The sequence below is a fragment of the Rhododendron vialii genome, chromosome 3a, assembly GCF_030253575.1.
Source record: "Rhododendron vialii isolate Sample 1 chromosome 3a, ASM3025357v1".
Lineage (NCBI taxonomy): Eukaryota > Viridiplantae > Streptophyta > Magnoliopsida > Ericales > Ericaceae > Rhododendron > Rhododendron vialii.
The window spans coordinates 35782016-35800113 of record NC_080559.1 but is presented as its reverse complement, the minus strand read 5'-3'; the positions used below and the strand labels follow the sequence as shown (position 1 = coordinate 35800113).

The 18098-nt window shown below is 36.3% G+C and overlaps 1 protein-coding gene across 6 annotated transcripts; it reads right to left on the bottom strand.

Annotated features, from left to right (window-relative positions):
- Positions 1 to 271: 271 nt before the first annotated feature.
- LOC131320925 (probable inactive purple acid phosphatase 28) lies at positions 272 to 4741 on the bottom strand. 6 transcript variants are annotated; one of them, XR_009198404.1, is made up of 6 exons: positions 4602 to 4741; positions 4436 to 4528; positions 4199 to 4302; positions 2976 to 3403; positions 1932 to 2655; positions 1210 to 1514 (listed from the first exon to the last, which is right to left on the bottom strand). XR_009198404.1 is itself a non-coding variant. In XM_058351845.1 (6 exons), exons 2-5 carry the CDS (start codon positions 4456 to 4458, stop codon positions 2206 to 2208), a joined length of 1005 nt encoding a protein of 334 aa, XP_058207828.1. In that variant the 5' UTR covers positions 4459 to 4528; positions 4602 to 4740; the 3' UTR covers positions 1210 to 1514; positions 2194 to 2205. The 6 variants fall into 6 exon arrangements, 4 of the variants coding, with proteins under 4 accessions (XP_058207826.1, XP_058207828.1, XP_058207827.1 ...); XR_009198403.1 differs by having other exon boundaries at positions 1932 to 2081; positions 2194 to 2655; positions 4199 to 4346; positions 4436 to 4692; XM_058351845.1 differs by having other exon boundaries at positions 2194 to 2655; positions 4602 to 4740.
- Positions 4742 to 18098: the final 13357 nt, after the last annotated feature.

Below are 18098 nucleotides of genomic sequence, written 5' to 3'. Positions count from 1 at the left end.
TTCCCCTCTCGTAACCTGGCTCCCGAACCTCAGATATCGAAGGTGACGACGGACCGGTCCATGCCTTTTTTTCAAACTCAAACAAACGTGGCAAACGTTTTCGAGTTCGGTTCCTTGGGTGCTCTCACCGCTAAAACCCACGTGGCGACTCTGAATCGAGGCGTTTCGCCGCGCTTTTTCTAACAAAAGGGGCCGCACCCGATTTTTACAAATTAGAAATTTCCGGGGGCGTGTGCCCACACAAGGTTGGAGATTAGTTAAAGGCAAAATAGATCCATTCAGCATTCCACGTAGGAATTGGCAGCTATCACAACCATATCTAAACAACGGACTACCAAAAGCATTGGCAGCACTTGGAAAAAAGTCATATGCTTCACGGTTGACAAGAACTAGCAGAGAGAGTTAAACTAACAACAGTGAAGATTACCCGTTTACCCCGTCTGTTTCTTACCCAACATCAATGAAGGGCATTCCCGGGAAAAAGACCCTTCCTCCCACAGCTGTAGCAACCGCCACCGCCTCCACAACCACCTGTTCTTCCATACCTTCCACCTCACCACTGCCGAAGCCCCCATAACCACCTCCACCAATTCCCTATCCCCCTCCACCGCCCCTGCATCCATCTTGGCTGCATCCATACCTGCCGCCGTGGGTTGTACCCTGGCCGTTACGTCCCGTAACGTTGGCAGCTTTTGTTGCGAACTCGGAACTCCATCACCATCAAAATTCAGGTTCTTGCATATATGGTTTAGGGATCATATCTAACACAACCGAAATTCTGGTTCCGCTGAAAGTCGTTCCCCACAAGTTAGCAGAGTACAATTGAAAACTGCGCACATTCTAAGCGCACCATAAAAGCTTTGGGTAACATAAACTTCCAAGAATCAAACATGTACAAACTTGCCATACAAATCTCAATGTCAGTGGTCGGAGGTCGCAGTGGAACTGGCGCAACAGTAAATGCTAGAGTGCTAGTAGGTGGTTGTTGGGGAGCTGCACTGAAACATTTCGGCGGTGGTTGCAGTGGGGGGATATACTTTTGGCGCATAATTGATTCAGTTGTGCATACTTTTACAAATCCAATCCCCTAACTAATCATATAGCACATTGAGCTAGTCATATGGAGCATGTCAACAAACAGTAATGATTAACGCCAGGACAACAATTATTTTTGACCTTCACACATTTTTCCTCTTAACAACTGTAGTGTTATCAAACTTTATAATTGTCAACAATCTAGATTAAGAAGTACCCACCAAAAAACATAACTATCCGATAAGTTTCACACATTTGGCGATCAAAAATTGTACGTGCATTTGTGATTACAGATTTGATTGCCAGCATATTGTTAAAAAGATACATTTTGACTACTTAACGTAGGAGGGCCTACCCAAAACTACACAACAATATTTTCCCACATATGCAAGAATCTCCTTCCAAAACAAGGAGCAGATAACAAAGTTGCCTCTCAAGCCGTGTCACAAGAATCAAACAAAAATGCAGCCATTTAAGCTCTGTTCAAAAAAAGAGAAGCCATTTAAGCAGGTCAGCTCAATTGTTGCCAAAAGGCAAGTACAATCCTACAAAATAAACATCAGATACAACAATACAAAACTGAATAGAGATGCACGACAAAATCTATGCAAAGTTTGAAGTACAGCCATGAATGCAAGTTAAAAGGAATTTTTGAGTATAAATTAGTACATTGAGTGGCTCCCACTGTTCACCAAAAAGAAAAAATCAGAAATGAAGAAATGTTCTCTCCCTCTCTTGTAACATTAGGGAATGGGGGTGGGAGGGGGAGAAAGCTGCATCAAAACCTTGCATAGATTGCTGCCGTTCAAAAAAAAACCTTGCATAGATTGCTAGTACTAGTAAAAACTAAAAAATACCCGTGTCAACCAAATTTTGTGTGCTTTAAAAATACGCACCTTCAAAGAGCGCGTCATAGCTCACTGATCGAGCGCTCTTGCACCGAAGGTGAATGGGCCCAAGAATAGTGCAAAATATTCAGAACAACAAACAAATCGGTGTCGAGATAATCTAATCCTCAACGATACACACATGGTTGTCATATTGCACTACAAATAATATTATTGAGTATATTCCTCTTTCGCATAGGAAACCAGAATAAAAATACCAACGTAGAATTGGTTATGCCAACTATAGAATTGGAATAATGGAGTCCAGTACCTGCCATTTGAGTCATCTTGGCGACCACCAGTCCCACAAGACTTGCTCATCAATCTTACTCAAGTTCACATCATCAAGTCGCTTCCATGTCTTGATCCTTTTCACCCCCACCCATGTTTTGTCCCCCTTACCAAGTTCTGCCAATATGATTCTTGCTCTCCTTGGCCACCCTGCTCTACCATAAGCATGATACCCAAAGCCTCCACCATAACAAAACCATATACCATGAAGATTGCCACAGAAGTCGTTGGTGTGATCATGTCCTGTGAACACAGCCTTAACATCTCCCACGGAGACAAGGGTTTGTAACACTCCGGAGTTAACTGACGAACAAGCCGCATATTCCTGATACTGGCCTACAATCTCTTTCACTTGGCGGATCTCTGGAATTGGAATGTGGAAGAATGCGAGTGCTGGGGGTGAAGAAAAGTCTGCTGATTGTTGGATATCCAGATTTTGTCCCTGTTTGTGTGTCACCAGCAATAAGGTAACTCAATATGTGTCAAAAACTCCATAGTGAAACTTGAAATAACCGGCCATTAAGTGGGAGAAAAATCACAGTCCATGCAAAAGGGTGTTTAACCTGTGGGAGATAGTTTTGTTGCAGCCAGCCAAGTCAACTAAAATCGCATTATAACAACTTCCTCAATGTAGAATTAAGCAAGAGTTCATTTAAATTTTTGTCTCCCTTCATTAATAAATGCAAAAAAAAAAAAAAAAAATTGCTGCCTTAATATGGAAAGCATTTATAATTGCATCTGCCATCATTCAGACAACCATACCTGAAGAACTTCAGAAATACCATGGAGCCAACGAAGTTGGGATTCTTTTATCCATCCATAAGTTTGTACTCCATTAACAATTGCTCTATCTCCACTATCAAGAAAGTAGAGATTGAGAACGCTGTGGTTCGCTAAATGTGACCCAGGTGCACCCCATATTCTAAGGTTATAATTGCCAAACCCATCTATGTCTGCAACTAGACTTTGATTGCTGGGCTCAGAGATGTCTTCAGCCAATGGATTGGTTTGGGATACTGAATAGTCCATGAGGGAAATAAAAGACATCAGTTCTTCACGAGTCATAGTAGATTCTTGGTCATGGTTCCCTAATACTGCAGCCCAAGGAAGTCTAGATTCCATGGCAGGACCAAAAGCTTCAAACATAGATTCTGCAGCATCTGGAGTGCTTGTCCCAAATATATTATCTCCTAGGTATCAAAGAGAGGGAAATGGTTAGTTCTATAGTGAGCTAGAGAGATGCCCTTTTTTCTTTATACAGGGGCATGAAACTAGAGGTGAATAACAAAAAAAGGGGGATGAACCAAGATAAAGCCCTATTATTACACCCAAAATCCCAATCAAACAGAAGTCCAGGGTACTCACCACAAATGCCTAATCCCAATCATCTGGAATCCTACTTGTGAAAATAAATACCCCATTCATGGTGTAGAATTAGACTCTAATCCATGTTGGCAAGACAATCCTAGGAATACAATAATACCATCTAGTAACTGACACAGACTGTATTGCCTGATCTTCGGCACTATCTCCTAACAAACAAGAAACTATCAGATACCCCATCAATGAATTCCTCCCCTCTCTTGCCTGGCTCCTCAGAAACTCTCTGAGTAATTGTAACAGCCCGTTACTCGCAAAATAGGCAACTCTGAATGGGCATAAATTCCGCACCATACAGGCAAAAGCCACCGGAACACCACACTTGTAGAAGTTAATAACGTAAGCAATCATGTCTACCTAGTTATCTACTCGATGTGGGATTGGAATTCAACACATAAACAAGCTGAAGTCTGTATAACCGTTACTAGATCATTTCCAAAAGGTCCTCCTATTAGAGCTGGTGGATAGCTACTTGAATATTACAGACTTACAGTAACAAACTAACAAGATAAGTATTATGAGTTAATGAGTGTGTAGATCCAATAAATCAGCTCAACCTTTTCACTTGCTGAACATTACTAGCAAAGGAAACAGCAAAGCAGTACCTGTAAAGGCAATGAAATCTGGCTTTTCGGCATCGATCATCCTCTTCAGGAAAAGGGTCGAGTTAAGATCAGAACAGTGATCGAACTCAGATGGTAACACGTCCCTACACCGAGTCAATATCCCATTACCGTAGTGAATATCAGCCACCTATTTACCAAACCCACTTCAAACTATCAAACAAACAAGAAGAGAAAAGAGGGACCCAAGTCTTATTTTTCCAAGAAAATTGGACACACCTGAAGGATTTTGAAAGTGCCATCAGCTCGGAAGCGTAAAGGGAGATCTGGTTGCTTCTTGAGTTTCACACTAGCGTGGCTCAACAATATTAACTGTCCAGAAATTAGGGCATGGATAAGGCGTAGGAAGGAAATGATACAGCTCAGGTAAAGGATAGAGAGCAACCACGTTTTTTCAGACGCAGATTTCATCTCAACAGAGAAGCGGTCTGTCTCGTCTTCCTTGGCAGTAGTTTTACATTGTTGTGGACTTTTTTTGGCCCTTTAATTGATGTTACCGTCCAAACATGTTTTAGTCCAAAAATCATTTTCCGAACAAGTTGGAATTCGCACCTAATAAATTTATTAGAAAAGTTGAAATATTGTTGAGAAATATAGTCCAGTAAACTGATTGTGAAATCAGCATCAAAATTTGTTGGCGGCATTAACTACTTTTCTTTATTCGAAGTAGCATTTATCATTATGAAAAGTCATTTTTCCATATTTCTCAACTTCTCCATAGACTTCTCCATAGAGCTTTCTATGGAGAAGTCGACAAATAAGAAAAAATGACTTTTCATAATGGTAAATGCTGCTTCGAATAAAGAAAAGTAGTTAATGCCGCCAACATTTTTTGATGTTAATAGTCGAGAAATAAGGAAAAATGACTTTCCATAATGGTAAATGCTGCTTCGAATAAAGAAAAGTAGTTAATGCTGCCAACATTTTTTTGATGTTGATTTCACAATTAGTTTACTGGACTATATTTCTCAACAATATTTCAACTTTTCTGATAAATTTAGGTGCAAATTCCAACTTGTTCAGAAAATGATTTTTGGACTAAAACATGTTTGGACGGTAACATCAATTAAAGGGCCAAAAAAAAAAAAGTCTCTCTCTCTCTCTCACTCTCTCTCTCTCTCTCTCTCTCTCTCTCTCTCTCTCTCTCTCTCTCTCTCTCTCTCTCTATATATATATATATATATATATATATATATATATATATATATAATCTGGAGCTATTGGTTATGACAACACTCTCAATGCTATAGGCCTCCTCATAAAATTCGAAGGAAGAAAGATATAAAATGGTAGAAACAATTAGGTGCTAAAAATGGTATAAAATGACGGACATTTTTAGTCCCCAAAATTTTGAAAACTGTAAAGGTCTAGCTAACTTCGACATCTTATTATCAAAAAAAGTATCACTCAAAATAATTATTTAATTCATAAAAGCAATGAAGTACAAAGAAGATAAAGATGAGTTCATTGGACAAAATCTTAGGCCATGTTCTTTCTTTCTTTTTGAATTTTTTAGGTGTAGATTATGTTTTGAAATTAATCAATTATCTCGACGAGAGGAGTCTAAACATCACAAAATTAAGTCAAAAAGAAAAATAAATTCACTATAGATGAAAATTTTTTGAAATTGCTGTATTTTTTGGTCTTTAGTGTCGTCTTATCCAAACTTTTCCAACTTTGGTTACATATTTTTATACTTTTCTAATTCTGCTCATCGAGACAAATGATTAGTCCCGAAATTATGAAGAAAAACTTTAAAAAATTATGAAAAGTAAACAGTGAAAAATACTAGAGCAAAAATTTAGGACGAATGGGGCCAAATTCTCAGCCTTTCCATAATGCATAATCATTTTTTTTTTCTTTATCTGAATAATCAGGCACTTCTAAACAGCAAAGGTTTTGAACGAAATATCCCTTTTTTAAGGTATGATAGGACCCAAATTGGGAATGGAATCCTCTCCGGTAACTGTTCTGGACAGTCTCATATTTTCTCAAATATCTTCATGTGAAGATATATTTGTTGGACCCGTACTTGTGAAACAATTTCAGCAATTGTCCGGGACAATTACCGGAGAGGCTCCCAAGTTTTTTCAAGCAATTGAACATCCAAGTGATTTGGATCAAGCAATTAAGCCCATGGGCTTGACGTATTGGACTTCAGAACTACTCCGACCCCTTACCAATTTGATAGTTAAACTTTAGGTTTAGTTGTATAATGTCGAGGCAGTACTAAAGACTAACCTAAATAAATTAGAGAATCTCAAAAAGGAAAAATACCCAAAACATTAAAAAAAAAGAAAAAAAGAAAAAGAAAAAAGAATCTCAATGGTGCGAAACAAAAGTAGGCCATAAGAAGAAAAGTTACTAATTAGGAATTTGGATGACACTGTTGAAGATCAATCAAAAATGACAAACCAGAATATAGCTATAAAATAGTAGTGTTGTCTTCAATCAGAGGGCGAGAGAGCGCAATGCATGGTTGAGTCACATGCGAATATTGTTGTATTGCTTTTAAACCAAAAAAAGAAGGGAATGACTTCGGTGTCACCGGTAACACCGTAACTTTGGCATAGCGAAACCATTATGAGTATAACTAAAATCCATTACAAGCATAACAGAACCATAGCAAGGCATAACTTATGTTATGTCTTGGTTGGTTTTTTGGATATTCCTTGGTTATGCCTTGTTTGGGTTCTGTTATGCTTGTAATTGATTTTAGTTATGCTCCTAATGGTAAAGTTATGCCAAAAATTACGGTATCCCCAAAACGACCGGGAACAGCATAGCATCATCCAAAAAAGAAAGCTTTTAAACCAAAAAAAGAAAGCAAGAGGCCAAGTTTTGTGCATGATCACTTTCTTCTTCTGTATAAGCAAGTACGTGCCTAATCACAATAAGAGGATTAGCTAGCTAACTAGAAAATTCCAGCAAAGAACATTACTAATTAGTAACTAAACAGTATTGGTGGGCTTCTTGAAGCTAGGAGAATCATTGCCATTGATTAATTATTAGCTACTGCAATTGTTTAATCTGAAAATTACTGTAACTAGGGAATAATTGCGGAGAAACTTTGTTTATTATTATGATATACATAATATACATGAGTGATGTGATGTTTAATGTGTAGCTCATATATAGAGTAATTAATTCACATTACTCAACTATATATATATATATATAATCAAAATAGTTTTTTATTAAACGGTTCAGTAAAAAACTGCTCAGATCAAGCCCTTTCCGATCATTTTTTTTGTTGATTTCTCACGGGTACCCTTAAAATCACGTTCTGCACACTTTGAACGGCTCGGATCATCGAAATTTGCTCTGGAAAGGGGAGTCTCGCACGATAACACTATGCGGGATCCCTCATTAGATCCGTGGTGTGTATATATATTGTTTGGGTAGGAATAATAATTAGTTTCCCACCCACGGAAGACTATATAAGAAGGGAGTAGCTCAAATGTTTGATCATCATTTTCTCCAATTTGACCTAAATTATTAGTTAGCGAGCAAAATGAGGTGGGGTGGGGTATACAACTAAATAATCCTAATTAACCACTAATACAAAATCAAAAATTACAATAAAAAATCCCAATTTAATAATCATTTCTCTTTCTCTTTCTCTTTATATATATGTATGTATACGTGTACAGTGGAGTAGTACTTGTAGTGATTGACTCATGACAAAATCCTATATACTCCTTTCGTTTCTATTCTTTCGTGTCTCATCCTATTCTAACTGGATAAAAAATTAATTATAACTTTTAATTGGTAATACTAGTTATATGTAATGTGAATCTTGTTTGATAGATCTCAATGAGCTATTTTAAACAATATTTTCAAAATCATCTAAAAAATATAAATATAATCAATTGAAAAATAGTACGGACTCTCAAAAGGGACTAAAAATTAGGGACAAATGGAATATTATATTATTATATAAGATAAGAAAGAGATTCATTCATTCATTTTTATTGTTAAAGGGAGTAGTTGATACCTGGATATTCGGAAGGTTAAAATTTCCGTTTGTTAATTAAGTACTCCATGTGATGTGATACTAGCCTAGTAGTCCATAAAAATACTACTCCCTCAGTCTCTTTTTAAGTGTCTCATTCGTAACTCCAATTTATCATCATTACACTTTTTATATCAGCTTTTACCTTCACTTTCTCTCTTTACAATCTATGAAGATATCATCATTGCATTTTTACTCACTAATTTTTAAAAATGAAATCTACTTTTAGGAACAAAATAGAAAATTCACAAATTTTTACCTACTAACTTTATAAAATGAACACTTATTGAGGGACAGCCCAAAATGAAATACTGAACTATAAAAAAGGGACGGATGGAGTACTACCGTAAATATTTTTTGAAAAAATCTTGCAGGTCCACACGGATTTAACAGAGTTCTGCGTAGTACTGAATCTTTCTTTTGTAGTGGACCAGGTGAACAACTAAACATTACTCTAATTGATTAGCATGTGCTGAGGAATCTTAAGAGTTGAGCACAATTAGCATGTGCGGTGCGTGCCTAATCTAATCTAATGGGGCGCGTAATATTAATGGGATTGGATGGGACATGGGATGGGATGGGGGACTGATGACTGCTGATGATGCTTCAGGGTTACTTCTTCGTAAATACGGAGTACTAGTACTACTCCTACTAGTGAAACACGCACGTGGCTTCAACTGAGTTAACTGGGCGGAACGGAACGCGTCGCCTATATAGCTGCTGTCCTTGTCCCCCTAGTCCTCCTCCTCCCTCCATCCCGTCAAAATCCTACTCCTACTGATCCATTAATATATTTTTAATTTGATTATTTTCTTCAATTCTCTCTGTTTTCTTACCTGGTCGGTGATTACAAAGTTAATTTTGGATACATACTCCTTCCTACATAGCAGACTAGTATTTTTTGCGCTCGCTATTTTTATGTTTACACTCTTTCATGCATGCCTATTTCTATTTCTTCACAAATTGAAAGATAATTATAATTTCACATGAATAAATACTAAAACTAGTACTGTAAATGATCAAATTCAACGATCCCTATTTGCCACTTTGATACGTTTTTGACAAGTCACGGTACAAGCTCGTCATAATATATAAGGATTGACAATTTAGTATTTTCGTTATTTATAAGACTTCTAATTTCTTTTATTTGTTTTTATAAATAAGTGTGTGTCTATTGTGTTTATCACCCCTAGCTGTAGGACTATTTTTAAATGTGATTCTAATAGTTTTTTAGTATTTCTTTTTTTAAATTGGGGTAGTTGAGAAGAACGTGTGGTTTGTGAGGTGGACTCTCATAGTCTGCATGGGGCTCTGGGCAACCGGAGACTATCACTAAATTTAACAACATTGATGTCTATGGATTGTTTGCTTATTACTCCATAATACACACACACACACATCCTTTTAGTAAGAGATCTCTTACTTTTTTTAGGGTGCGAAAAACATGTTTTAAACAATTTGGATGGTTGGAATTATTAGCGTGAAACTCTAAATTATGAGGTCTACAACTAAGGTCCTCCAAGTGCAGAACCAGGAATTGGTTCTGGTTCTGCCCTGGGCTAACCCAAAAAAAATTCGGTGGGCAAAATAGTGCGTATAACAATACCGTGGATATTGCTAGCACCATCATACCATTGACGCATATTGTGAATGTTCAAATTGTAACGAGTGAGGACATCGGATATCTATTTCTTAAGAGTTAAATGCAATGGTGTCTTTAACATGCACAATATTAAAAAAACGCTTCCGGAAAAACCCTTATACATCAATAAATCTCAAAAAATGTTCCACATTTTTATTGTTGTTCCATTATAATTCAAACCAAAAAGAGTAGGATTGAAAGAACCAATATTTTAAACCAATTTAAGTACATCAGTTTTGCATGCATCAACTAAATTAGTAAAACAGCCAATGCTCTGCATTTAATAACATAAAAGCAAATCTAAATACACTAGCCGGTACTCTATATTTAATTACAGAATTACAAACCTAACACACCAGGCGGTGCTCTGCATAATAAGAAAATATTTATAGATCTAAAGCCTCTCGATTAGAGGTACTGCCAACTGAAATCATTTGGATGGTGGGTTGGGCTGAATGAGATGATGGGTTGGACTAAAATTATTTGGACAAGAATTTTATATATAATTTTTTTTTTGGGGTTTTTGTGGTTGACATGGGCTACAGCCTATGGGAGCCCAAAACTAGTTCCGCCCTTGAGGTCCTCATTTAAAATCCTTACTACAAGCTCATTGTGTGTGTGTGTGTGTATATATACACTCCCTCCGTCCCATTTTTATTGTCTATTTTCGTTTTTCGTGTCGTTCATTCAACACTTATATCTTCCAATATGAATCTCCAAAAATATACAATATGGATCTTGTTTGATAGTTTTTGATTAGATTTATAATACAAAGTTTTCAAAATTATGAAAAAAATTGTAGATTGAGAGATATAAGCGTTGAAAGAACGGTACGAAAAACGAAAATGGACAATAAAAATGGGACAGAGAGAGTATATAATAAGCAAGGTTAACAATTATCATGACTTTAATTACCTCGTTGGAAGAAAAACATTGCTTTACTTTTCCCCTTTGGCTTGGAGTAAAAATTTGCTTTGCAGTTGGCTTCTAGCCTTCTAGATTCCAATGCCACGCAAAGTCAAATACCTTTGGTCTAGGGTTCGATTTCCTACCGAGTTAGTACCCTGGTATTTAAGTGGGGGGCCGCAATTGGTGTGTTGTAGCTAGTTCATTCTGAGATTTGAATTGCATAGTCGGGTCCATTTAGTGACCTGAGGGCTGTTTCTCAGTTAACCAAAAAAAAAGTCAAATACTTTGCTCTCCTTCGTCTCGGTGCAACTTTGTTCTCCACTGGTATAAGTATTAGGCTTCTAGATTCCAAGGCTACATGGGACAATCGTGGTGGCTCTACCCTTTGATTTGAGAGTGCTCATTTGAACGCCCTTGATTCCTTGAACATAAATATACTTATATACATGATTTATTTATTTAGAGCTAGCTAGCCTAATTAATTGAACACCCTATAATACCCGCATCTCTTGAAATAGAAGGGAAAATGATGGCCAATTACGTGTTTTGATAATTAATACCTGCCAATGACATTTTCAGCATTAATAATTGTTCTTATTATGTCCTTGACGGATATTAATTATTAAAACACGTCATAAGCCGTCATTTTTCCAAAGAATAAAGTTATCTAAACTAGAGAAGAAACGGAATTCAATTGGTCCACGTACTGCACAAATGACACCCCCCCCCCCCCCCCCCCTCTCTCCGGCCCTCTCATTTGATACTAAAAATTGAGCTTTCTAAACTACTAATTTTGTAACGACCCGGATTTTTGCCCTATTTTTTTTAAATACAAATTTAAAATATTAAATACTAATTCAATAATTAGTTAGATTAATTAATTAAAATATATTAGTATGTTTATAATTGATATTACTTAGAAAATCGTATACGAAATATATTATCTTTAGAGATATACATTCATCCCTTACCCTTCCTATCTAAACCCTAACTAGAATCCTATTGAAACTAAACCTCCACTTTCCTTCCACACTCCATCACCTTCACTCTTATCCTCCCACACTCCCACCTCTCTATGTTACTCCCCTAAAAGAAATCAAAGTCTGCCTAGCAAAAAAAAAAAAAAAAGAAATCAAAGCCTCTCTCTATTCCCTTTTTTTTTTTCGGCAGAGAACAAGTGTGTGTGTGTGTGAGAGAGAGAGAGAGAGAGAGAGAGTGAGTGTGTGTGTGGGGTCATCACCATCATCCTCCACCACCATCTTTTTCTTTTTTATTTTGCCGAGAGAGAGAGAGGGGTTGCTGGAGGAAGAGAAAAAGAAGATCGTTCCGTTGCCGCCGCCAATCACCTCTATTCTTTTTTAAGATCCTAGCTAGAACTCTAAGGATCAAGGTAGATATCTTTTTACCCTTTAACTCTTAGTATATTATGTGATTATGTATTGATTTTATGATTCGGAATGAAAGAATCGATATTGATGTCGCTGTCGAGACCAGCCTTTTTTCCTTTGTTTTCCTCGTCAGTGAAAAATAGACCCATGAAGTAGGATTTGACATATTTTGTTAAAATAACACTTTGACCCCTGTAAGTATTTAGTTTTGGATTTGGCCCTAGACGATGTTTTGACTTGTTTCTTTTGCTACTGTTGTGACATAAAAATGTTGAGAATCATTGTGTACTAACTGTTCGTGCTACATGTAAATTTTAATATGTTTAAGTAAACATTCACTGAACCTTACTATAGTAAAGTAATGATTATTTTAGAATGATGATTAATGGATTGTATTTTTATGATAAAACAAGGTACAAAATAAGTTACAACAATATTTATGTATTTTATTTTTATCGAAAAATATGTTAGGCAATCCAGTGATACCTATAGACTATTATATTTCTAGAAGGGTAAAAAGTCTATGACGCCATTTTTTTTTCCTTTTAACTGTTGAACTTAAATTACTAAAATGAACCGTAGGTGCAAAATCATAAAGAAATCCAAAAGTAACAAGAATAATTTTTGTGAAATTCTTTTGTCTTTTGAACTATTAATAATTTTATGTTTCATTGACTCTTATGAATTGTTATTACTATCGATCAACTTGCAATTACTCTATTATGAAAACGTATCAAGATTGTTGTGAAGTTGGTTTGTACTTAAGCTAGCTGTAGATAAGTGTACAGTGGTTCAGTTATCCTATGTGTGTGGTGATATCATGATCTGTTTACTCATCATATGAAATTATTACTTTGTCGATTAAACCGAGAACGTAGAAAGGACATTAGGGATATTGGATGACTTGTGGACTTAGAGAAATTATGTGTTGTTCTAGTTAACGGAAAAAGGGAACAGATGAAAGGTTGTGGGCTTAGCAAGACCGCGAAGGTAGCTTGACAGGACCTCGTGTGATCAGGGGTAGCCTGGTAAGACCTTAAGGGCAGCCTGAAAGACCTTGTGTAGCTAGGGTGGCCAAGCAGGATCTCAGGGGTAGCCTGGCAAGACCTCAAGTATTGAGGGTAGCCTAGCAGGACCTTGATGGCAGCCTGATGGACCTAGAATTGTGGGGGTGACCAAGCAGGACCTCAGGGGTAGCCTGACGGGACCTCAGGTATTAAGGGTAGCCTAGCAGGACCTTGAGGGCAGCCTGATGGACCTAGAATTGTGAAAGTAACCTACTAGGACCTCAGGATGTTGAGGGTAGCCTAGTAGGACCTGTAAAGTATGTCCAATGAAATTATGAGTTTGGAACGTGGTGAATATTGCGGTGTTGGAATGATTATAGAAGTTGAGATTCTGGAATTTATTTAAGTTGATGGTTATATAATAAAATAAGTTTTATGCTCTTCGATTCTTGTCTCCTTTTAATATAAATGTGATTATTTGTAGAGTAAGGATTAATGGGTAAGATTTATCTACTGAGTTTCAAAACTCATTATAGTGCCGTTGGGCTGGCGTTTCATGCCAGGTAATCAAGAAACCGAAGGGCAGAATCCGCTGCAAGACGATCAGTTCCAGGGTGAAGACCTCCCAGTTGAGGAAGGAGAGTTTGTTGAGCCTTGGATGCCCCATGCACCCTTAGAAGCTCTGTTAATTTGACGTACTTCTAATTAAATTTCCATAAGTGATATCACAATTGTCAAACTCTATTTCATTTTGTTGGTTTGTAGGACAATTAAGTAGGTTTGAATTTGGTATTTGATATTTTCGCTGCTAAACTCTATTTAATAAAATTTTATTTCTTATATATCAATTTTATGAATTATTAAATCAGTTGAAAATGATTTAATTAACGTGTCCGAAAATCGGGGCGTTACAAATTTTCTGTTCATATTTTTGTGAATCAAATGAATATAGTGAAACTATTTAAGCTAACCTTGTTTTCATCTATCTAAAGTACATGAACTTTCAAAGTCATATTTGTGGGTATTTGATATGCACCCCGTAACATTTACCAATAAGAGGCTTAACATTTTGCTACTAAGAGATAATATTTTGAACTAAAAAGAAACATAATGATTTCCCACAAAGAGACATAACATTTCGCAACAAAAAGGCATAACATTAATTTGGCCCTTATAGATGTAATACGTATAAAGGTGCATATCGTATGTACCATAACTATAAAAGGCATAACATTCACCAAAACAAACAGTAATATTTCACTTCAAGAGGCTTAACACTCACCAAACATTAGCATAACATTCATAAAAAATATGGATTGTGCATTGAAGCATTTCTCGTCAAGTACAATTAAAATTTTGCGTGTTAAAACATTTTTGGTGAAAATTTCAATATCAACTACTAGGATTTGTAGAACTCAAGTTATTAATAACCACCCATGAAATATCTCAGAGCCGCCGCGCGCTTCAGACAATCGCTCCATACTTACCCAAAAAAAATTTGCTCAATAATTAATTAACCTTCCAAAGTATTACTCAATTCATATTTCAAACTATTCCATATATATATATATTCTGGCTAGAAAACATACTAGACCCGTTTTTCTATAGAGATCGATCCATCTTTATCACTTATCAGCCCCCGATGAAGGCATCTTAACTCTGACCCTAATAAGTGGGAAAATAGACCGCAATACACAACAGTAAATTGTGTTTTATTTCATTTGACGAATCCTGGGCGGTTTCGAATATATATTACAGTAATTAATTAATGATCAATTACTTGTCGCTTGATCAGCTCTGTCAATTGGACCAGGCCGTTCGGCTAAATAAGCCAAGTGGCTTATTTTTTTGTTCTTATTCAATTTTTTTTCGTATTTGTTAGTTTTTCGTCAATTTTTTGGAGATTATTGCATCGTCATGACGAAAGGAATCTAAAAAATAAAAAATTAAGATCGAAATCTAATTTTTTTGAATAAAGACAAAAATAAGCCAATAAACCAATTTTTTCTTTTTTATTAAAAAAAATTAGATTTCGATAATAATTTTTTACTTTTTAAATTCATCTCGTCATGACGATGCAATAATCTCCCAAGAAATGACAAAAAACTAATAAATACGAAAAAAAATTTAATAAAAATAAAAAAATAAATCACTTAACTTATTTAGCCGAACAGATGTTGATATTCGCATGGGGTGCCAATAAAAAAGGAAATGAAGCAGACGGAGGCTTTTGTGTGCCGGCCCGCGAGTTTTAATTAGGGAACCAAATTTGTCAAGAATAAGGTGCGAAAAGGCTAGGGTATAATTTCCTACCCTAGGCCTAGCTAGCTAAATTAATAGTGAGAGCTGGCCGGCATGACTTGTGTACACCGTACAACAAGGGATGCCAAATTTTCAATGACGTGTCTATTGGGTGCTTCAATAGATAAACAAGTACGTATGTACATATATATCTATATATATATGGTGTCCATTGCACATGTGAAGCTGCTGCTGCTACCACCATCTTGTATACCAATTAACCTTAATTGTGAATCAAAGCCACCTTAACTATATTCTTAACCTTTGCACAAGGTGCGGTCCAAGCACTAGGTCATAATGCTTTTAACACTTTTAATTTTGAGAGGCCTTACTTTCCACTTTTGTATATGTGTATGTATTTATACCACAAGTTTTGAGTTTCCGAAAAAACTATTTCAATTGATTGATCATTTTTTTTAATGAAGATTGATCATTTCAAAAGATTAATATCTCAAATATTTCACATGTTATGTAAAATACTAGAATTGAAAATGCTAGATAGACTAACTTAATTTTAAGGACTCACACTCAAATGTTGCCTAAGACCTTCAAAGAGTTTGGACCGCCTCTGCCTTGCGGCATAGCAAAATCATAAACAAAATTAGGGACGCATATAAGTTACTGTATATTCATATGCCCATTTTGCTCTCAAAAATGGATTTACTTTTTTAATTTCTCAATCTCTCTGATCAACTTATTTTATTTTAAGAAATTTCATAACTCACTGATCTATATATAGCGTATACATGTGTGGGACTGGGGCGCATATAAGATAAGACAACCCCCATGTGACCAACATGAAGAATGAGGCCTAAAATGAGTGCAGATTAATTAACCTAGTAGTTAATTACTTACGCTAGCTAGCTAGGCTAGGCTAGGCTACTATAGCAGTAATAGACGTGACGTGAAGTCTTGAAAGAAAAGTGATTTCCAACTTTCCATTAATTAATTAATGCAGCCTTAGATGACAGGGCTGTACGTTGAATTCTCAAATCAGGGGGATCGATGCTTGAAAAAGCAATTAGTAATGGACAAAAGTGGGTTGGGTGAGAGAAAAAACAATTGTGGAGGAGACCAGAAATTTTGGTGAGTGCATGGTCGGCCCGGCCAGCCACTCCCTAATTTGCTCTTCATTTTTAATTTTCCTTTCTTAACTCTTACTGTATGTTTTGGGCGGATCGAGCTAGCTAGCCATTATCTGAATTCAGGGTGGCGGCTTGAATATTGTAAGTAGCTAGCTAGCCGGACTGATTGAGATCTTCAGCCGTAGCTGTTGCAGTCGAAGGTACTTTGGCGCCGTTCCAACTCTACAGTAAAAAAAACTTTTACAAAAAGAAGGTTTTTCAAATTCAAATATAATGAAAATAAAAAATAATTTTTTAATTTTTTTTGCACCGTTTAAAAGATCTCGATGAGATCTATCAAACAAGATCCATATTGATAGAAAAAATATTTACGTAAACACATTATTTTTGAGCTTGAAAAATCTTCTTTTTCTAAAACTTCCTTTTACTGTTGAGTTGGAACACCCTCTTTGTAACTTACAGAGTAGCTATATAGGGTTACGCCGTTGATTCTAATTAACGAAATCAAAGGATTAACAGTTCCATCAAGTCCTCCTCTCATTTCTCTCTCCTTTGGGCTTTGTATTTTGGTGTATGTTGTGAGACTTTGAGGTGCGTGCGGAGAAGATCGAAGAGAAGGGAAAGACCTAGCTAGGTATCGGTTATCTCTCGATTTAATAAATAGTTTGCCACAATTAACTAACTGGGTGAAAGTGATCAATAAATTTTTGAAACTGCTAGCTAGCACAACAAATTGCTAGCAATTACGTACCCTTGCAAAAGTGTCATGAAAATTAGCTCGGATGACATTGTGTAAAATTAAAAGTAGGACCTAAGTCAATAGTGCGTGTGTGTGAGTTAGAGCGTGAGCGCGAATAGAGCCGGTCCAAGATATTTGGGTGTCCAAGGCCTGTTCTAAGAATAGTACCCTAAACGATTGACAATTTTTACGAGAAAAAAAAAAAAGACAGAGAAAGCCAAAACTATAGTATTAAATCCACTTTGCCAATTGAGCATTTGCTCTGTCGATGTGGAACAAACAAGTTGTAAACAAAGCCTCCCACTTATAGTCATACATCGCTAATTGAAGGAAACAATGAAGGCAAAGAATCTTTTATAAGTAAAAAATCTTACTGTCTCAGTATCAATGCTCAAGAGACTAGGCCTTACTTCTGAAACTTGGACTGAGCATTTCCTAAAAAGAGCCCTACCCAACCTAAATACTAAAAAAAATTGAGGTGCCTCAAAAATTGGGCATCTTAGGGATGCCCAGGGGCCCAGGCCTTGTGCCTGGGCCGGCTGTGAGTGCAAAAGCATCTTTCATAAATATTTCAAATTAAAAATTTGCGAGAGCGAATATTGAAAACAAGAGCGTAGAGCGACAATTGAGAGCGGTAACAAAACGAAAAATCCTGCTAGAGGATTATTTGACCTAAGACCATCTCTATCTTTTATCCCTCTGTAAAAAAGGAGCTAGCTACTACGTGATTAGTACGTAATTTTTTTTTTTAGTTAAAAATACCAACTATAGCTAGTAAATTCTGATACCTCATATA